Below are 22,839 nucleotides of genomic sequence, written 5' to 3'. Positions count from 1 at the left end.
GAGTAAGCCTTTTTTAAAATACTGAAAACCGTGTTTATATATTTTAACTCTATTTTATAGTTGTTTACAGCTCAGCAAAGGGTACTTCATGTGATTGTCAACTACAATGTGAGTATTAAAAAAATTGAAAGCCTTGCTTATATTTTCTAACTGTATCTTTCTTAGTTCAATCTAGCTTTATCAAAGGTAAGTCATATATCTAGCTTGTTATCACTTCTGCATCTGGTAGTCTCCGTATGCAACCAGGACAACCAACACTATATTATGTATGGTATCTGTTTGTTGTCATCCTTACACTACACAGTATCCATTTAAACAGGCGTTTCGTAGTTTTTATACGTGTATAAACCATTCATAAATTATTTCGTTATAAAATAAAAACCAATATAAACATTATTTTTGCCCCTCATATTCTATTATTTCCAATGTTATTTTTTGTAAAACCCATTTAATATTGCAAGGGTCAATAGCCCTAGTTTAATATACATTTAAAGAATATCCTCCAATACCATCTCTTTAAATAATAAGGTTATGATGTTTTCATTCGTTAGAAACTGGAAGTAGCGGTCGGTTTTCATGCGTACATGGACCGCGACCGCTAGTTCAGGTACAAATTAATTACCGCGACCGCTGGTTCAGGTACAAAATTATGTACCTCAACCTCTGGTCTAATTTTTTTGCGGTCCAAATTATACTTCGACCGGAAAAAAAATTTGCGGTGTTTGGGGTTTATTTGATGCCCTTTTTGTAAGCGAGTAAAATCACCAGTTACATTTTTACCGATTTTCTTGACATTTTCGCACTCCAAAAGGTGTTTCAACTTTTCAGGATAGTCCTCCGTCGTATACTCAAATGTACGAAGCAAATATATTTTGTCTTTGTAACAAATTTGAATAAGAGATACTTCATTCAGAGAGGAAGGAGTTCTTCTTAATCCGGAATAAAAAGAGCTATTATTTCTGGCTATCCACTCACAGTCAAATCCAATGTTCACATACATGTTTTGTTCTACGTCTTCCAAAATAATTTGACATGCATTGTTGATATCTTCCAAATTGGAGCATACAGATATACTCATTGTACCCGGCAGTGTCAAGACAGGTAAATGTGTTGAACCATAGTTAGAGCTAAAATCTACTTCATTGTTTGTAGATCTAGATATAATTGTCTTGTCTACATTTTTCAACAAGCTTGGTAGTACACCTTCCAAAAAATTTCTATCGCTGTTTACATTGTCAGTGTAAAAAAGTGAAGGTAATCGATAGCGATTAAGATTGTAAGATTGCACCATGGCATTAAACGGTAAAGCGAGATGAGAAAGTGCTTTTGATGGAGTTAGTACTTGCATTTTTATTTCCTCGTATTCATTCAAGCAAGTATACAATGCTGTAAAGGTTGTTTCTCCATTTAGCTTTCCCATATGGCCCGTAACCTTGAAAGAATGATTGCCTTTAAGAATGTCACCGTCTAAAGACATCATATGCCAGTCTAACTGAGGACGTATCTGCTCAATGATTGACGAGTAGACGTAACTTAAATATCCAGGAGAAGGAACAAAACCATCACCCTAAAATAAATCAGCGATCAAAATGTTTTTTTTGGTCGATATTGGCGATATCGCTCAAAAAATCGAAAATATCGATATCTCCGATATTTTTGATTTTTTGATCGCTGATCGCAAAGCCAAATTTTCAAATCTCTATAAAAGCAACTTATACATAAATAAATAGATGTAATAATACCATGTTAATAGATAAACGTCATGTTTTAAAGAAAAAAAATGTTTATGGGGATGATAGCCAGGGGAAGAAAAAGACAACTTCAGATTACGTAAGTAAAATGAGAAAACGGGACATGTGACTGTGGGTTTTAATGCTTTTGTATTTTATTCTCAGCGGAAAACAATGTTTCCAACACTTCCGGCAGTACTACTCATATCGACGTTAAAAGCCTCACCAGTCTTTATAACATATTTGTTATTGGAGCCGTCAACCGCATTCACCAATCCGACAGCAGACAAAAGATCCTCAGCATCAAAGACCACAAATTTCTTTTGCTCAGCCTCATCGTAAGGTTTCACGCGCGGGATAGCCTTTGAGTATGGTGAGACGTCATGATTCTTCATAAGTTCACCAAAAACGAAGTTCGAGCCCGGAGCACCTTCTTGATATGTAAAGTCAAAAAAGAACAAGACTTTACACACGTACCAGTTTTCGACAGGCCGAAACATCCTAATTACAATAAGTCAATCACAATAATTTTGATTTGCAAACATCAACTTACCGATTTTTATGAATTGCAGTAAACATAACAAACTCACCACCACGCGAACTTGCTGCGTTCTTCGATTTGCACAAATCAGATATGTATATTTGATTTTTTGTCCTGTGGTGATCCACCTACTGTTGTTACTAATCACACCATAAAACAATATTAAAATTAAATCTCACTTCATCACCCCATACGTTATTACATCACAACACGAACTAATTTCTTATACATTATATCATATCCAACTACAAGCACTATTTTAGTGCTGTGTAACTTATCCATCAAACTAAATTCATAATCCGATTTCTCTTAACATATATAAATATGCAAACTGATAGTTAGAATAGAACCCTCTCAATCTTTGAATCTACTTTTTACTCTTAATAAAACTTATAAGCAGTCTCAAAGTACTTTATTGTTTTTCTCTTTTAAAATCTATTCTCAACTATCACATGTCCAGAGGTTTTGAGAAATGTTGACAAATTGGTGCTGATGAAACGAAGTTATAATAGCCAAAGTATTACCAGTCAGACGAATCGAAAATTGAGAGAGTGCTTTAAGCCAGTCTTTTGCCAGGTAGCCGCCAATGGTATGATTGTGATTTTCTTTTGCTTGCTTTACAACCTGGCCCAGCTTTACAGTATTTACCCGCCAGTGAAAGGGTGACCACAGCTGAGGCAACAATGGATCGTTGGACGGGTGGGGCAAGAAGTTGTTAACTTTATCCTTCTTCAAATCATAGGCGGAACTATCGATTATACCATCGGATTGCAAAAAAGAGAACATTTTACGAGTTTCCATGACATTACCGGCGTTGACACCAGGATTCAAAGATAAACGGATTCACTTCTTGTATATGCCAATAGACCTTTCCAATGATCTTGCAGAATAACACCTTAACGGTCTACCAGAGAAATGAAAAATTAGTACAAAAGGGAAGTCTAATAACTATAATGACAATCGATAACTAACCCCATTCGTTTTATCATGTATGGTATATGTTCAGTTGGTGCATGTTCGATCTGAATACGGTTCTGGAGATAGAGCTGCTATCAAGACAAGTATCGAGGTAATCAAACCAAGTCTTAAAGCATCTATCATAAGCTAATATAATGTTCAAGTAAATATCACTACATAAATTACAACTCAACAATGAATATTTACCTTTCAATTTCCTTCACTTCAGATTCGGATATCGACCATTGCAAACTCAATTGAATACCACGAGATAAAGCAATAAATCCTGTGGTTGATTCTCTGGCGTGAAAAAGTGGGGCAACAATCGTAGGAATCACATGTACCAACCAGGCGATCCAGTCCACCGAACGATAGATAGATCTAACATTATCCAGATTGACACCAGCAAACGAGCCACTGAAATCCGCAGGAATTGCACGAAGGGAGTCATCCATGGCGGTTTTGATGCGAGTAAAATCAGCAGTCTCGAGAGCAAACGGGTACGTGTCTTCGTTACCATCAAACTTGAACCGAGTGTTGAGCTTTGGTGAAAGCATGTCGAAGCAAAGCTTGCTGACATTCGAAAACATATGTAGCTCGTCACACATGAAAAAGTCGATGGAGAGGAAGGTACTCAACTGACCAAAGGGAGAAGCACCTTTAATACTATAGTTGTGGTTGGGGCAAGAAGGCTAATAAAGGTAAATCAATTAAAATATGTAAAAAAAGACTACACAAGTTAATACTTACTGCGTCTTTCTCAAGTAATAAAGAAGCTTTGGTTCTGATAGCCGAGTCTCTGCCAAAGAAGTACATACCACCTTTTCCTCCGTCTACTGGGTGACCGCCTTTAACTAAATTTAGAAGGGTCATTTTGTTAGTGTCCACGGTTATAGCTTAGTAAACTGACGACTTACCAATACAAAATCTACATCCCCACCAGTTGGTATGACCACTAAACATCAACAACCGCTGGTTGATCTCTATACCATCTGCAATGACACCCAAATTGAAAATTCTAGCCGACGTGACATGAACACCATTCTTGCGAACAACAACAGGTTCACGACTCAAACGATCAAGGATTTCAATAATTGAACGCAGATACGAGTCAAAGTCTTTCTTAGTGTCACCAAAAAGAATTGCAACTTGAAAAGTATATTCATCGGTGTATCTGCAAATGGTGTTATTACGACGTAAAAAGATTGGATGTATTGTATATAGAGCCAACATTTACCTGATAGACGGATCAATGCTAGCAATTATAACGTGTACCATCACCATACGTTTTCTTGATACCTTCGAAGTGAACCCATCAACACATAGAACGATGGCTAAATTGTGCTGACCAGTGAAGAGACCTTTAGATTTCATTTCTTTATACGCGGCTCCAAAAACAAAATCGGTATATGAATCATCGTCTGTCATGGAATCGATCACGTTTCGGTATTTTTCGACTTCATCACGAAACTCGTCACAAGCTAGCATACGACTTAAATGTTCACCAATATCAATTATCTTTATGTCTAACAGCGTTACAGTGAGGACAAGCGGTTTTATCGGCATCATCGACAGGATCAAAAAGATAACACCCCTTTCGGGAACAGATTTCATGGCTTTGACTGAAAGAAAGTGGAAGTTTCTTCTTGATCAACGAACGACACTCCTTCAATGCGAGTACTTTTTTTTTTTTATCAAGGCCTAAAAGGTAAACTAAATTAGTAAATAATGATACTTTGTAAATACAAATCATTAACATACTGTTGTTTTGGTTCAAAGTGTTCTCAAAAAAATTCTTCATAACGCGCACAGCTTCTATAGTCATGTTTCTACTCAATGTAAGATAGTTGCACATAATACTACTCAGCTCGCTGGTGCTAAATACGTTAATGGGGACAATGATATCCTTGATGTTGTCCTGTATTGTTACATTATGATCAAGTGACAATGGTTCTAAAAGTGAAAATAATACATCCCGTAAATTGTCATGATGTCAACAACCCGAGCATCTTTAGTTACCTTCGGAGTTCTCTTCGTCCGTGGATTCATACAAATCCTCGTCTACTTCACCGTCTACAACAAAACCATCATCAGAGGATTCATCTTCAGTATCTACGTCCTGTATGGACATTTGTCCAATTAAGGGAAGAGCGATTTGGTTATCGAGGTCAGCCATATCAACATCATCGTAAAAATCCATTTCTTCGTTATAGTCAAAAGGTGTACGGTTGGTTATTATAGCAGTTGGGAAGCCAGTAGAAACGGAAGAGGATACAGCAAAAACAGAAGTGTCAGTTAGGCCAGGTACAATGGAGGCAGCAGTAACGGCCAAGGGTTCATATGTGCCTTTTAGAAGACGTTGGTTAGCGCCATTTCGAGAAGCTCTAAGGTTCTTGGGTTTTTGAATTTTGGGGTAAACCATTTTGAAAAGTTTTTAAGAATTTTGTTTTTGGTAAGTTGGGAACCAATTTTTGCGTGTAGTTATATAAATGTTGCTACATCTTATTTACAGCTTATTAATAGTCACTGACCGTTCTTAGAACCAATTGGAATTACTCGTGAAGTTATCTTATAATTATTAATAGAGAGGATATAGTAATTCTGTGTAGACTATGGATACCTTTCAAAACCACTAGAAATCGTTGTTTGGGACTTCACGCTTGATCTACTGTTAGATTTTCGTGTAACGAGGTTATTAAGCGAAAAAAATTTTAATTCTGTACCGTGATTGGTGCAAATAAGTTGAACCACTTACATCAAGGTAAATGACAATGAAAAAAAATGTATCTTTAAAACATCTATATAAGATCCAATACTTACACCTATTTTCTCATTTACATCGATTTTTCACTCTATTTATCACAATGAACGGTACCCAAAACTCAAATTCTCGAGACGAAGTCATTGAAAAACTCGTTAATGCCATTTACGATATGCAAAGAAAGCTTGATGCGATGCCTGCCACAATGAAAGAATATATCTACCTGCCAGTTGGTCAACACTGTGAATGCTGCAGCAAGGTTAAGAAAGTGGTCAAATCCAATGGTACTTCTGCAATTACTTCTCGATCTGGATATATCACTGGTACGTTTTTATTTTATTTTACTTTGTAAGACGAATTAAGTTAATAATTGCCCTATCTTTTCAGCAAGAAATTCCGCTGCTCAACAAATGTACGAAACCGTGGTCAAGGCTGTCGCCTATTACAAGGAGCATGTTATACCCAATGGTATTCACACCTCTTGCAATTCTCTCGGTGTAAGATCTATCAACGTATGTGCTTATACAAAGAAAACCGTTATAGACACGGTTGCTGCGTACTGGAGATCTTTGGCAGGTACCTATACTGAGGATCAAGCTAAAGAAAGGGCAACAGCAGCGTACAACAATGTCTTCACCATTTGCCAACATTTCTTGAAAGCATTGTACCAAGAACGATTTGGAAAGAATGGCGTCATTTGGAGGGGGATTCCTGCAAACGAGCAGAATGAAGTACTGTACATGTTCGAAAGAATTGCGTACTTTTGGAACAAGCGCTCTGGCTTGAACGTTGGTACACCCCTCGAGGCATATCCTGGAGACCTCATCTCTGTCATTGACGCCGAGAATCCTATGCTACCCATGCACCTCGCCAATAAAAACTGGATATCCAAAAATATGATCCAGATAATGTTGAGGAACTCAGCAAGAGTAAGTAAAGTTTAGATATCAAATTAAGAATTTTTAACATTAACATAAACCTCAACTCTAGCCAGATGACATTGCTCATGATACCTCGGGTTCATTTTTGACTGGCCTGGAAAACCTTGGTGTCAATTCGGGTACTGAAGAGAGGTACGAAGATTTGGATATGGGCCTGTTTGAAAATTTATTTTCGATCCCTGATAACAGACCTCTTGCACCATCGTCTTCTTCCGCTTTGGTACAAAATCCTGTTTTGACCTCTCTTCCTCCCTCTGAGATGCCTCCTCGCTCTGACTGTCCACCTCCCACCTCTGCACCTGCCCGCTCCACCCCAAGTACTACCTGTCCAAAAGGTAAAAGAAAGGATGATGAAATAGGTTCTGGGACCAATAGTCGACCCTCAAGGGCTTTCCAAAAACAGAATTGAGCCTGAATTTTTTTTTTTCTTATTTAAACTCTGATTTTTTTATCATTTTTTTCTTTTTTCTTTTTTCTTTCTATTTCTTTCAAATAAAAACTCAAGTTAAGGTTTGTATATGTGTATAGTTTGTGAATATATGATTTATCATAACCATTTGTTTACAAATGAAGATATAGTTATGTGACTAAACATTAAACGTGCTGACACTCTCCAAACGGATTAAACCAAGACTCTTTGCTTTAAAAGTAAATTTAGTTACTCTTTTTATATGTATTAACACATTTGTATAGCTGAAGCCATCTCTACTTTCACCGCTTGTGAAAAGGTAAATATCTCAACTTTGGTTTATGTGTTTACTATTAGTTAACCCAAATTCCTAAAGCTAGCTACTATCGTTGTTTATTTGAGGCTCGTACATCCCACGGTTTTGTAAAGGTACACATTGTTAAACTTGATAATTTATTCTCTTATCTTATAATATACTACAATTCGTATAAAAAAATCCAGCGGAATTTATACTCAGCTGAAAAATTTATTTCCGAGGGGGGTCCGGGGGTTTCCCCCGGAATTGGGGGTGGGGGGAGGGGCTTGCCCCACCCCCCAGGAACAAAGACCGGTAGATTGGCATTGAGTGTAAAAATGTTGATTGGCATTGAGTGTAAAAATGTTGATTGGCATTGAGTGTAAAAATGTGGATTAGCATTAAGTATAACAGAAGTTATCAGCCTTAATTTTTTTTAAAGGGGGTCCGGGGGTTTCCCCCGGAATCGGGGTGGGGGGTCTGGGGGGAGGGGCTTGCCCCACCCCCCAGGATCATAGAACAGTAGATTGGCATTGAGTGGACAAATATTTAACAGCTTTAATTTAAAAACTTGAATTGACATTGAGCGAGGAAAAAGTTTTCAGCCTTAATTTAAAAACTTGAATTAACATTGAGTGTATAAAAAGTTATCAGCTTTAATTGTTTCTTAAAGGGGGTTTGGGGGAGAATCCCCCAAAATAGGGGAGGGGGGTCTGGGGGGAGGGGCTTGCCCCACCCCCCAGGAACGAAGTCCATGATATTGACGTTTAATGTGAGTGAGTATACGAAATTAAATTCCTTAATAATTATAAATTCCTTGATAATGATTTGCTCTTTCTTTTTCTTATTATCATTACTATGCCTCACGTTATTCAAAAACGTTGTACCTCTTGCAGAGCTCACCTTGATGAGAATTATACATTTCGTACATGTGAATCATGCCGTGTAAATAAAATTTAAATTTAATGTCAATTTCAAAAAACGGATACTTACTTTGGTACATTAGGAACGAGGTCGCTCCTATAGCCGTTCAATTCCTACCGTAAGACAGCCAGCTGCTTATATATCAGAATTAAGTAGATTAAAGGAATCAAACCTTGGAAGAATGGATATTGAATGTGTCAATTGTGGTGCACTTCACTGGAAAGGAGAAAAACCGACATGTTACACCCGATCTTCACCCAAATGGGAAAGTTGCTGTAAAAAAGGATCTGTCGAATTGCCAATGTTGAATGAACCACCAGCTCTTCTTAAGGAATTAGTGAATGGATCTCACCAGAAATCAGTTCATTTTCTAAACAACATTAGACAATACAACTCTGCTTTCGCTTTTACTTCTTTTGGTACCACTTGGTAAAGTCCAACAAAGCAACACAGCACGTGGATATATGCCAGTTCAAGTGCATGGTGAACTGTATCATCTTCAAGGCCCAATTAATGCCAGTGAATTATCCCCACCAATGTATAACCAGCTTTACATTTACGATCCAGAGTATGCAGCCAGAGTCAGAACTGAGGATTCACGTAACGGTGGTCTTGATAAACAGTTAATTCTTGAACTTAGTACCATGCTTCATGTAGAATGTAATAATCCTTTCGTCAATATTTATAAGCATGCGCATGAAATATTGAAAAATGCCACGGAAACTCAGACAGGAGACGATCATGCAGAACATATACATATTCGACTGAATCCACAAATGAAAATAAAATTAGTTGTGGGTAACGATAAACGTACTGAAAACTTACCTACGGTCAATGAAATTGCTGCAATTATTCCCAATGAGTACTCCGAAGCAAGTTATCGTGATATCATCATCACTTTCAGAAACAGCACTGGGGTGAATGGGCTATTCAAAAGAATTAATGAAACACATGCAGCTTATATGCCATTGCACTATGTTTTTTTATTTCCGTCAGGTGATTACGGGTGGCACTGGGGTTTAAGGCTCAAAGGTTCAACGAATGATGCAGCAAGTCCGAGCGACAATGATGAAAAAAGACTCACTCAACGCGCATTTTACAGATTTAGACTACATGTACGAAACAACGAATTCCCAACAATTTTTTTTTCAAAAAGACTATTTCAACAATACCTGGTAGATGCTTGGGCTGTTTGTGAGCAAACGAAATTAGATTGGATCAAATCTAATCAGAGTTCTCTTCGTGCAGATGTCTACAACGGATTGGCTGATGCTACCAGCAATTCGGATTCAAATTTAGATCAGGTCGGTCAAAAACTCATTTTACCAAGCAGTTTTACCAGCGGTCCTCGATTTATGGCTAAACTCTACCAGGATGCTATGGCGATATCAAGATATTATGGCAAACCATCTTTGTTTATCACGTTTACTGCCAACCCCAATTGGAAAGAAATTAAAGATGAGTTATTTCCTGGCCAAGCTGCTTCCGATCGTCCGGATATCGTAGCTCGAGTGTTCAATTTAAAGCTTCGAGAGTTACTTGACGATTTAAAGAAGAAAAACGTTTTTGGTAAATGTTTGGGTATTGTCAGAACTATTGAATATCAAAAGCGTGGCCTTCCCCATTGCCACATTCTTCTTTTCTTGGAAAACAAGTTTGATACACCTTCCGATATTGATAAAATTATTTCAGCAGAAATTCCTGACAAGAACGACGACCCTGATCTGTATTTGGTAGTTAGCAAAAACATGATGCATGGTCCTTGCGGTGTCATCAACACGAAATCTCCGTGTATGGTTGAAGATGCTTTTGGCAAAATTAGCTGCTCAAAAAAATTCCCAAAGCAGTATCAACCAACAACAGTAGCAAGTGATGACGGATACCCATTGTATCGAAGGAGCATGGATGGTAGATCACATGTCATCAGACATCCAACTCATAAAACTGAGGAGTTTCATATGACCAACTGTTGGGTTGTGCCTTACAATCCCTTCCTTTCCAAAAAATACAAGGCCCATATCAATGTTGAAGTTTGTGGAACCGTCAAGGCAATCAAATATATCAACAAATATATTTATAAAGGCCCAGATCAAACTACAATTCAGCTCCAAAATGAAAATGACGAGATTGAAAAATATTTGAACGGTCGGTATATCAGCCCCGTAGAAGCAGCTTGGAGAATATTCGAATTTCCTATGCATGAAGAGACACCATCTGTCACCCAGTTGACTGTGCACTTACCTGGAGAACAGCCAGTTTATTTTGATCCTCTCTGGACGCCAGATAAAATTAACGAAACCCTTGAAAGTACTGGGTCAACTCTCATGGGATTTTTTAGGTGGAATTCGGACAATCAGCACAAAGAAGATTTTATTCCCTTACTTTATCAGCAATTTCCTGAATTTTTTGTCTGGGATAAATCAGCCAAAGTCTGGAAGGCAAGAAAAAACAGTCGTTTCGCTATTGGTAGAATGTACTACTGCAACCCTTCTGCAGGCGAGCGTTATTATTTGAGATTATTGCTTACTGTCATCAAGGGAGCTACCTCATTTGTAGGTTTACGAACCGTTAATAATGTTGAATGTGGCACGTTCAGAGAAGCTTGCATGTTACTCCACTTGATTGAAGACGATGAGGAATGGAAGAAATGTTTCGAAGAAGCTGGCTCCTTTGCATCCGGAACTTCCCTTCGGTCAATGTTTGTTTCAGCTCTTTTATTCAACAGCTTAAATTCACCATTGGATATTTGGGAACAATTTTGTGGAAGCTTTTGTGACGATTTAGATCATGCCATTGAGAAAAAAGGATTTAGCATTTTACTCGATCTTAATCCTGATGCATTGTTTTACAATAACAGTCGTTCGTTGGACTACGGGTTGTATCTTTTGGAAAAATCGTTGCAAAACCATGATAAATCTTTGCGATTTTTTCAATTGCCTTTGCCGATGTTTCAATGGAACGTATTAATTGATCACATTTCCAATATCCGTGGAAATTCATTACTTCAAGGTGAACTGTCTTACTCAAGTCGTGAAGAGCAACAGAGTTTTCAGGAAAAATATAACCAGCTTAACAGTTCTCAGAGACAAGTATTCGATACCATTACGTTATCAATCAACAGCCGGGACAAAAACGCCCATTTTTTTTTGCAAGGTCCCGCAGGAACAGGAAAGACCTTTATTTACAATACTCTTTGCAACTACTACAGAGGTCAAGGAAAAATTGTGTTGTGTGTGGCTTCTTCTGGAATAGCAGCATTATTGTTACCAGGTGGTCGAACCTCTCATTCCCGCTTTTCTATACCAATACAGATAACTCCCTCATCCGCGTGTCATATTAAAAAGAACAGTGATCTTGCTGATCTTATTAGAAACACCGCTTTGATTATCTGGGATGAAGTTCCAATGCAGCATCGAAATTGTTTTGAGGCAGTAGACAGAACATTTCGTGACATATGTGACTCGGATGACTCGGTGTTGTTTGGTGGTGTACCTGTTGTTCTCGGTGGTGATTTTGCCCAAATCCCACCTGTAGTTACTCACGGTAATCGACCGCAAATTGTGGATGCTTCCTTAATTATGTCTTCTGCTCTGTGGCCAAGACTCAAAAAACTTTTTTTGACAGAGAATATGCGTTTGGCTAATTCAGTGCAAGAGGATAAGGACTTCGCTGAATGGATCGGAAAGATGTCTTATGATTCAAATCATCAAGGGACAATTTCATTACCACCGTACATTCGCAAATTTTCTGACTCTGCTGCTTTTATTGAAGACATTTATCCCAAAGATGTTCTTGAACGCCCACTTGAAAACAGTACCTTTTTCAAAGAAAGAGCGATCTTATGTTCAAAAAATATCAATGTGGAAGCAATCAACAGTAAGGTTTTGGAACAGGTAGTTGGTGAAAAGGTTACTTTATTTTCTTCCGATACCGTACAATCAGATCTTACAGGGTCTTCAATAGACAGCATGCCTGAAGAGTATCTTCACAGTTTGATTACCTCTGGCCTACCACCAGCAAAATTAGAGCTAAAAGTTGGTCTGCCTGTCATGCTTCTTCGCAATTTGAATCCCGAAAGGGGTTTGTGCAATGGAACTAGGCTAATAATTCTTCAAATTGGACAATATGTTTTGAAAGTAAAAATCTTGGGTGGTTCTGGCCTTATCGAACTCATACCCCGATTCACTTTGTCGACTCTTCCAGGCCAGCTCCCATTTGTATTAACAAGAAAACAATTTCCAGTCAAAGTATCTTTTGCAATGACTATTAACAAATCACAAGGACAGTCATTAAAAAAAGTTGCCATTGATCTCGAAACTCCTGTTTTTACCCATGGCCAATTATATGTAGCGCTCTCCAGAGCAACATCAGCAAACGGTATATCCGTATTATTTTCAGATAAACAAAACACTACAGAAAATGTTGTTTATCCTGAATTACTCATTCGCACCTAACTCCCTTTTAATTTTAGATCTTATCCAAACTCATCATTTTTTATCCCACCTTATATATTACAAATAAAGGCTTTATTTATTAACTTTGAGTGCGTTTCAGACGCTGGCTCCGCTCACGAAGTGAGCGAGAAGCCAGCTAGTTAACGTAAACCATCTTTATGCAGGTAAGTGAACACTGCTGCTCTTCTGAGGTCTTCGTATGGTCACTATCGTAGTTCCTCTCATTATGTCTGTCTCTGGTCATATTTTACTGGTCATTTTCTATATTTAAAGAGGTCTATCATGATCAGATTCGAAGTTATTTAGTTTTTTTTTATAAATAAAATTTTTTTTACCAATATATACAAACGTATCAATTTTAAGCCTGTATCCTGATTCAGCAGGGGTGTAAAAGTAATATTATATCGATTATCGATTACGCCATTTTTTTACCCCATCCAACGATATTTTTTTATTGTTTTTGATTTATGGATCGATATCGTCAATCGCGATATTTTGGAAAGTTTGATCGATATTGCCAATAACGATATTTTAGAAAGTTTGATCGATATCGCCAATCGTGATATTTTGGAAAATTTGATCGATATTGCCAATAACGATATTTTAGAAAATTTTATCGATATCGCCAATCGCGATATTTTTTAAAAAAAGATCGTTATTTCCGTTCTAATTTGTTTGCGATATTTTTCAATTTTTGATCGCTGATTTATTTTAGGGTGCATTGTATAATTCTTTGTTAGAGAATTCAGAGAATTCTGGTAACAATTTTTGTTGTACGTTTCTCGTTAACAATGAATCGATGCTGGGGTTTTTTTTCTCGCTGCAAGCAGCATCATAATACTGTAATTCGAGAGCAGCATGATGCTCGGCATGCAATTCTCTTAAATTTTTTGATAATCTCACAGGACCTACGGAATTTTGGAACAATGGACGCATCAACGTGGCTAAATCTTTGGATATCCCAGACTTATGAGTTAAAAGAGCAGGATAGTCCGCTTGAACACGCAACGGGAGCTGTCTGATAATTCTAGAGTCGAATCTGTTAAGAAAATGCTGCTTGGTAGCATTCTTACATCTGTAACATCGTGTCATTATGTAGAAACAACTATAAAATTTGAGCTAAAACCACATAATAAATGCTACTGTCTACAAAAGGAAAGATGTTTCACGGATAAAAGATTGGGAGAAAGTAACCCGGCTTCATGGAAATTTCTTCATTACAACACAAGTCTAGGCTCCGACCAATGAGAGATCAGAGAATTTAAGGAACAATAATAAATCAAGGACAGCTATCTTACGATCTTCAATAAACCAAATAAATGGTCCATCATATAAAACTACGATGGATCTGAGCTGTCAAAAGTACAAGCCACAATATCTTAAATCTTCTATAAATATCAGGGCAAACCTGCCCGTCTAGTTAGCTCTTAATCCATTTTTATACAAATAAATGTACAAGACTTATAATTGTATTCTCTTTGTTTTTTATCTATTTTTTTTCTGTAAAACTATTCTCTCTTAAAGTCTACTTTTACTACAGTGGTCGTACAGCACATTCAAGATTCGGTATCCCCTTACATTGTAATCAAGCGTCAATGTGTTTTTTAAAGCCGAGGAGTTGTTGAGGATATCATAGATATAATAATAAAGTTAATTGTCACATCACATTATGGATGGATAATAAATATAAAAGTTTATCATGAATCACGCATTACCCCACTTGTTCTCATCCTACCGTTGGAGTCTGTACACAGGGCACATCCCTGTGGCGAGTAAATATTTATTCTGCAAAAGCAATACAATCGAATGGGCCTGGACTATAGAATATTAATAAATACTGAGCACAAATATTACTCTTGTCATTTGATGTTATAACTGTTGATCCCTCTGACTAATATTTATATACTCAGTATGGAAGGGCTAAATTTAAAGACATGTTGATTATTTACTATCACCAGATTATTACATCATGATCCAATAAGGCGCTTACTATTCTCCCTAGAACTATCTCAGTTCTTTATATAAATATCTATAGTTTTTTCTCATAGACCATCAAGACATTTTTTAATACATTTTGAATACATTTTTAATACGTTTTTAATTAAATTTTTTTCGTCCATAATAAAGTGGTATCCAAGTTCTAACAATATCACTTTTGGTTTATTTTTATTTTGTTCTCCATGCAAAACAGGAGTTGAGAAATTCGAGAGATAAAACAACGAATTACGAATAGAATAACGAAATTTGACGAAGTAAAATTATCAAACTGCAAAAATAAACGCAAGTCTTTATTATACAATAAATTGGGTTCCTTATATACATATTAAGGGCTGGCTGAATATCAATCATTAAATTGAAACCTGTCAAATATGCAATAGGCGTATTGTCGATTAAAGATCGAGCATCTCATGGTACCTTCGAGAATCTTGTCATTGACGAGCGATCATATCATTGGATTGTATTATCTGGAATAAATGTATGACTATTGTTTTCTATATATTGATGAGTAATCAATGCGTAGTAAATAGAGTATAATAGCATGTATTTGATTTAAAGAGTAATGCAATAATGATTTATAGAAAGGTTATCAAATAAGAAAGAAAGAGTTGATGATAGAGTTATATCTGTATATAAGCTCGATCACAACAGGAGTAACAACGCGGCAATAATAGCATCATCAACAATTATAGTTTGGGATGAAGCTTCAATGATTAGTCGTGATGTTCTGGAAACTGTTGATCGAAGTTTACGAGATCACTGTGAAACTTTTTATCGGTCCAATTTTTGAAAAGATTTTGAAAAAGTTAGACCGGCGGTCGCGGTCCAAAAATTGGACCGATTATTTAAAAAATCGGTCGAATTTTTGAACGGATTTTTTAAATAATCCGTCGAATTTTTGGACCGATACTGACGAGTACAAGCTATAGTTTCAGCAAATAGTAACGTAGTAACCTTATTATTTAAAAGAATGGTATTGGCTAAAAATACGACTAGCGTACACATTTCATGGGTTGCTACCCTTGCACATATTGAAATTTAGGATTGTATATATTGAAAAAAAACACTTTTATTTAAATAAAAACACGAAGAGTAATTATAGATATTGCAGAAAAAAAAACGGTGTAAACCCCACGTAGATCTATCCAGACTAACTAACAGAGCAGACTGCTATTGTTCAAAACGAAAGGACACGGCCAGAAGTACTTACCTACGAATAATAATGTTAATAACAAGCACACATGTTGTTATGATTATAATAAATACCTTAAAAATAAACCAGTGGACTTGGCGATGCACTTACCACACCATACCTGTATAACTATGGTTAGAATTGAGTTAATAAAATGGATAACAAACAGATAATAATATTATAATAGTAGCGTTTACCTTAAAGGATGTCGCTTATTTAACAAGTGCTTGAATAGACATGATAAAAATACACCTTTTACAAAAAACTATATATCGTGTTAGTTTTATAGCTGGCTCAAATACAGTATGACTGAACATAATAACATTTATAGACTTACTATTATTTTTTTTATTTAAAGAAAGAAGAAAGAAGAAAGAAGAGAGAAGAGAGAAAAAAAGAAAAAAAAAGGAAAAAAAAGTTTTAAATAAGGCAGGTTAAAACTCAGAGAGAAAATAATTCCCCACCTAAACTACGAAACGTTCTTGGAAGGCGCTTATCTGGCCTTGGTTTTGCTTCATTGGCTTTTCTTTTGTTATTCTTGCTGTTTTTGTTACCAACATCCAAAGAGACAGGCACAGAAGTAGAGACAGGCACAGAAGTAGAGGCAGGTACAGAAGTAGAGACATGTACAGAAGTAGAGACAGCAGACGAGCCAGAAGGAGTAGATGAAGCCATGGGGCCAGAGGGGGGTAATGAAACTGAAGGATATGGTAAAGAAGGTGAAGGGCGAGGTATGACTGGAAGCGAGGAATATGTCGGGGGAGAGGTAGATGCGAAAAATTCAGAAGTGGGAGAGGGTACTGATGTGAAGGTTGGCATAGTTGGTATAGGTGGCATAGATGGCATAGATGGAGTAGGTGGCATAGATGGCATAGATGGAGTAGGTGGCATAGATGAGGTAGGTGGCTTAGATGAGGTAGGTGGCTTAGATGAGGTAGGTGGCTTAGAGGGAACAGAGAAAGTTGGAACAATTTCATCGTCTGTGATCGAGTAAGCTTCCATCGGAATATCCTCGAAAGCATTGTCATCCGTGGACATGGTACGCGTAAAAGATGAAAGAGAGGGACCAGAGGCATTACTTGAATTAACACGGAGGTTAGCCATACCACCCAACATCGATCCGGAAAGGGGCTCACGAACATTGTCAAAAAGATTGTGATTAATTTTGCGCTAAAAAGCCATAAGGTTAATTTATAGATAATTCTTATAACTGTTAAATCTTACGTACATCTTTTTTTTTTGTTCGACAATAAAGACTTCACCATCTCACAAGCGATCCAGTTTGCGTCTGCAAGACGCAATGGAACCATTGGCGTATTAACATCAAGATCAAAGATACGACTGGCAGCATCATCCTCGGGTGGAATCCCTGAATCACCAGAGCGTTTGTTCCAATAGTAGACAATGCTCTCAATTATATACATAATCTCTTTTCGTTCATGTTTAGTAAGTTTCGACCAATTGACGCCATTAACAACAGATCTGTCACCGAGGTGTGCAGCCAAACATTCTCGACAAAGATGGTGAGTATTGTGATACGCCTTTTGTGCTTTACCATCTAAACCCAACAAAGCTTCATCGTTGTTGTCATAATCGACAGAACCATCGAGACCTTTGAAATATTTCTTTGTTGAATCGACAACGTGCTGGACCGTGTAAGAGGTGTCTGGCTTTAAGATGGTTCTCCTGCCCAAATGATTCACGTTGTCATCAAAGCCATATTCAGAAAACTTTGCTTTGTAATAATTCATGGCTTTTGTTTGGGATGGAGATAAAAATGTAAATTAAGGTAGCAAAAGAAAATACTGTTGGAACTGTGTATATCTTTTATTTCGAGAAAATTTAGATTAAGGAATTCTACTAGGAAAAACTACAGGTATTTATACTAAATGATTATATGGCTTTCGGATAATATATAGGACGCGTTAGAGGAATATGATATAATTTTATACGTAATGTCTGTTTAAATAAATATGTTATGAAGTAACTCCTGCCTTACAAAGTAAAGACAAAAGCACGTGAGGATCTAAATTCATTTCCGCAGGTGACATTACGTAAATGCCAAAGAGAAAGTTTAGTGCGTGTAATATTCCGCCTATGGGATTGTACCATACTTTTATGGTATTATAATACTTTACTCGTCACAAGGCAGATCACCTTGTGCACAGACACCAACGGTTTTGATGATAACAAATGGGGCGAAGTGTGAGCCATGAATATTTATACATGATCATCCATAATTATGTAAATGTGATGATTCTTTTATTATAATCTATGACATCCTCAACAGCAATGACAATCAACAAATCACAAGGCCAGACATTAGATTCCGTTGGTCTATATCTTCCAACACCTGTTTTCTCTCATGGACAGCTGTATGTAGCATTATCGCGAGTCAAAAAACCCAGTGACATAAGAATTTCAGTTCCTAAAGAAATATCAACTATTGAAAATGTAGAAGGATTATACACATCAAATGTTGTTTACACTGAAATATTTCGAAATTAATATTCTTTATTCTATCACATCCACATATTCTATTATTTAAATAAACTTTTATTCGCTATTCGTTTTTAACAGGCCTGCGGCAGCACGAGATTTTTTCAAAGCGCAGCGTACCAAACCATAGTGAAGGTCAAAAATTTTACCCAAACGGAGGTTTGGTTTGAAAAAACCTCGTATTTGATTGAATTTATTGTCTCTTAGACATCGGATATTACACATCTGTTTCATGTTAGGAAATAGCACATGGCTTTAGTGCCCTGGGAATGAGACCCTTAGTAAAAACTTTTTAACAATTTTAACGATTTGTAACATTTTTAGAAAAGGCTTATCTTATGGCGACTTTTAAATTATTATACCGTAAATTAATACGTAGAAGAACATTAAACTGTGACATTCTACTCTAAAATAAAATCACGACGACTTATCGACCATTCTTTCCATTCACAGAAAATATTACGAAATGCCCATACTCAGTGTGACTTTCGAATTAACACGACGTACGTTGATACGTAGAACTACATCTTGTTCCAAAATAAATTCTTGGCCATGTATTAAATATTCTTTCCATTATAGACAATATTACAAATGTTATATTTTCAAAAATTCTCATACCCATGGCGGCCATTTAGTTAATATAATTCAATTTGATACGTAGAGAAATATTAAACTGAGACACCTCGTTCTAAAATAAAATCCAGACGATATATTGATCATTCTGCTCATTATCGACAATGTTACGTTTTCAAAAAAGCTGATACTCAAAACAAATTTTTAGTTAGTAAAACGTAAATTGATTCGTAGAACAATATTAGACCAGAATATTCTATTCTAAAAGCATATCCCGACCATATATTGATCATTATCGCTATTCATAGCCAAGGTTAGTGCCCCTTTTCAAGAGTGAAAACTATAAAAAAAAGTCCAGGAACAAAAACAATTGTTCATAAATGAGTAAAATGTAAAGTTTACTTTTTTCATGAAGTTATGCTATGTTAAATATTACTATAAGGGTCTCCCGGACCGACAACTGGTTTTTAAAAAACCTAAATTACAAACGGGTGTGAATTAATAGTGTCTGTCGGATCTAAAATTTTTGTTTAACCGGATCTAATACCAGACTTATAATTGAGGACATAGCCACCGTTAGCGCCTACAATTACGGAACGATTGGCGGTACCGCAATAGTACTGACGCAAGGCAGGAAAACAGGCATTGACCTAGTAAAAATAAAAAATAAATTAGATGACTGTATATTTTCAAAAAATACTTGACTGTAACACTTACAAAGAAACCTCCGCAACAGGCCAAGTTAACATTCGGGCAAGCACTTAGCTTGCCGGAACCAAAAGGGGCATCATTGTAGTAGCAGGCAAGGCCTAAGTTCTTCTTAACGGAATAATTAAAGTTTGGTCGAAAATACACATCGAAATTCGCGAAGGTGAAAGGAATGTTATGATGTGGCTGGGCCCAGTCGCAGACGTACACAAAAGAGTCGACGTCGAAAAGGAACTCGGGCTGCGAATTGACAATGAACGAAGAGAGACCTACGGGTTGGGGTTGGCCGTTGACATGTCCACGGACAAACGTTTTCACCAGCAAATGGTTCAAAGCAGCCTGAGAAATGCTTTCAAGAGAGCTAGCAGCATGGTAGTTGGACATAAATTGCTCCAAAGTAACTTCGACAGTTTCTATATTGGAGAATGTAATCTAAATATGAGTAATGTATTAAAAGAAAATGATTGATAAACGTTCAAAGCTTACCTTCGTCAGTGCGAGCACGGCTGGTGGCAGGTTCCATGGAAGGATCAGCATTACGAATATTAGCTACAAATTAATGAAAAAATATAATACAGTGCGTCCGCCCTCAATTGGACACTTTTTGAACACATTGATTAAATTTTAGAACTTTTTTGAACTTCAATAGGTCACTTCTTTAAACTTCAATTGGTCACCTTTTATAAAACGAATTGGCATATTTCTAAAAATTATTTATTTTGATTAGGTGTGAGTTATGTGCGAATTTTTTTGGGACAATTATCCAACTGATTAACTGAATGTTGAATAAATGCTATATGGTGTTCAACTGGTACACTTTTACCAGCTGTGGTTGTGGTATTTGACAAAATATTACATAGAAAAGTATATTTTTATTAGGGGTAAAAATAGACTAAAAGAACTCTGCTGCTGTGAAATAATTGATCCTTTTTATATTGCAAAACTCTCCTGAGTTTTAATGATAAGTCAACCTTTCTGGTTTTGGAATAGATCTATACTTTGTTTCCCGCCTTGGGTTGAATGGATACTACCCGCTAGAACTGTTTCCAGTTAACGTTGTCTCATATCAGTGGATCGGGAGCATGAGTATTCTAATAAATCTTTAGTATTACGAGACACTTATTTATCAGATCATGCAAAGGTTACTGTAAAAGCTGCATACTTGTTTGTCAAGTGTATTTGATAATAGAACATATTAGTGGTAGATGATCATTTATTCATTATCTTTGAAATGAATAATATACGATCCTAAATATAAAGTGTCTTATCGATATTTGTATATTTGGCAGTAGAAGATAGGTATCCATTAATTCGTATATTATTTTTTTATACTGTTTATCGCAGAATAATTATACTGGTATATACGTAAATGAACTATTTTATATTAATAGCTGTTCTATTCTTTCTCTGGGTAGCTAATCCATTGAGAGAACTATTATTACTAAGTTTTTCTTATAATTCTTGATTTGGTCTGACAAAATTCTCCTCTCTATCAGTGATATCCTAACTCAGGTGTATAGCATTCTGTATGCAACTTTCTTTCGTATATTGTATTTAGACCAAGTATGCAATCTTTAATATAGAAGTATGTACTCGTAGTAGGAGACGTTGTATAGCAGTATACAAGCGTATGCTGATATGCAACATCAAAGGTTGTTTTAATTTCATAGTTCATTTTCTTAAAGGATTTGATTAATTATTCTTAAGTGAATCGTACAAATGATCCATGTTGGTGTGAGCAGTGCCAAATAACGCAGCGTCAAAAGGAATAGAATTGTCGCGTAAACTTAGCAACAATAGATGTTCAGACAAGATGTCCATTAGCTGAACATTAGGATTGGGAATTTTAATAGAAGCTTTTTTTTCTGTTCTAGTACTGTTAGAGTTTGTTTTGAGTTGCTTAACCATCGTCTTCTTAACTACAATTGGACTAAACATGCGTAACAACAGTTTCATTTCAATTTTGGTTTTTTGGCAGTTTAAATACATCATAATCAATAAAACGCTTACCCAAATCTTCGAACAGGTCTTCAAGATTGTCACTGAACATCTCTCTCAAAAAATCCTTTTTTCCTTCTGTTAGAAGATTGTTGTCCCAGTTGTCTCAGATGTACTTTAACACCACATATTTGCATTTTTGGGTATTCGACAGACAAATAGTAAATTTCTTCTGATACTGGTCTGCATCCTGCGCAGAAACCAGCGTCTAAGAAGTGACCATTATGATCTGCTTCCAGAATCGGTGCAATTGGAGTCACCCCAATTCTGATGTAAGCAAAGGCTTTATTCGAATTGTCAAACGTGTATGCCGAGAAATTAAGACTACCAAATCAGTATATCGCTATGAGAAAAACCATATATCCGATGATTTAAAAGTATATGTTATTAGTTATCTTGTGAGACGACCCCTCTTTAAGAAATCTCAGGAAGTGGAACATCAGGGAGTAATTTGCCCGAGAGACAAAAACCGGGAGTCTCAGACTCAAATCCACACCTTTCGCCTCCAAAGAGATTGATTGGGCACTTAGTACTTTGATCTTTGGTGTTTTTTGTGTAACGACAACTCTGTCGCAAAAAGCTGTAACCATTGTTTTTTAATATTATTAATTAATTGAATGAAAACTATGAAGTTGACAAAGAATCCGTTTTTATAGCAAAGTTAGCTCTCATTCGTAGATCGTTATTTTTAATATGGTGCTATTTAGCCAGCAAGACCACATAAAAAACATAGCATGATGCGAAAAACTGAAAGCTTCCGGGCGAAACACGTTTTTTAGAGAATGGATTGTAGTATACAAGTATTATATGTATTTTAATTTTAAGGTGTGAGTGCTTTATCGTCATGAGTTATTTGCAT

General features: G+C 36.4%; 2 protein-coding genes across 2 annotated transcripts; both read right to left on the bottom strand.

Annotated features, from left to right (window-relative positions):
* Nucleotides 1–16,643: 16,643 nt before the first annotated feature.
* Nucleotides 16,644–17,953, bottom strand: EV154DRAFT_594160 (uncharacterized protein; the record flags this gene model as incomplete). Its single annotated transcript, XM_051606964.1, has 2 exons — nucleotides 16,644–17,372; nucleotides 17,465–17,953. 2 exons carry the CDS (start codon nucleotides 17,951–17,953, stop codon nucleotides 16,644–16,646), a joined length of 1,218 nt encoding a protein of 405 aa, XP_051462043.1.
* Nucleotides 17,954–19,804: 1,851 nt separating this feature from the next.
* Nucleotides 19,805–20,505, bottom strand: EV154DRAFT_477079 (uncharacterized protein; the record flags this gene model as incomplete). Its single annotated transcript, XM_051598080.1, has 3 exons — nucleotides 19,805–19,924; nucleotides 19,992–20,395; nucleotides 20,469–20,505. 3 exons carry the CDS (start codon nucleotides 20,503–20,505, stop codon nucleotides 19,805–19,807), a joined length of 561 nt encoding a protein of 186 aa, XP_051462042.1.
* Nucleotides 20,506–22,839: the final 2,334 nt, after the last annotated feature.

The sequence above is a fragment of the Mucor mucedo genome (genome assembly GCF_025094135.1).
Source record: "Mucor mucedo strain NRRL 3635 chromosome Unknown EV154scaffold_9, whole genome shotgun sequence".
Taxonomy (NCBI): domain Eukaryota; kingdom Fungi; phylum Mucoromycota; class Mucoromycetes; order Mucorales; family Mucoraceae; genus Mucor; species Mucor mucedo.
This window is presented reverse-complemented; position numbering and strand designations above follow the sequence as displayed.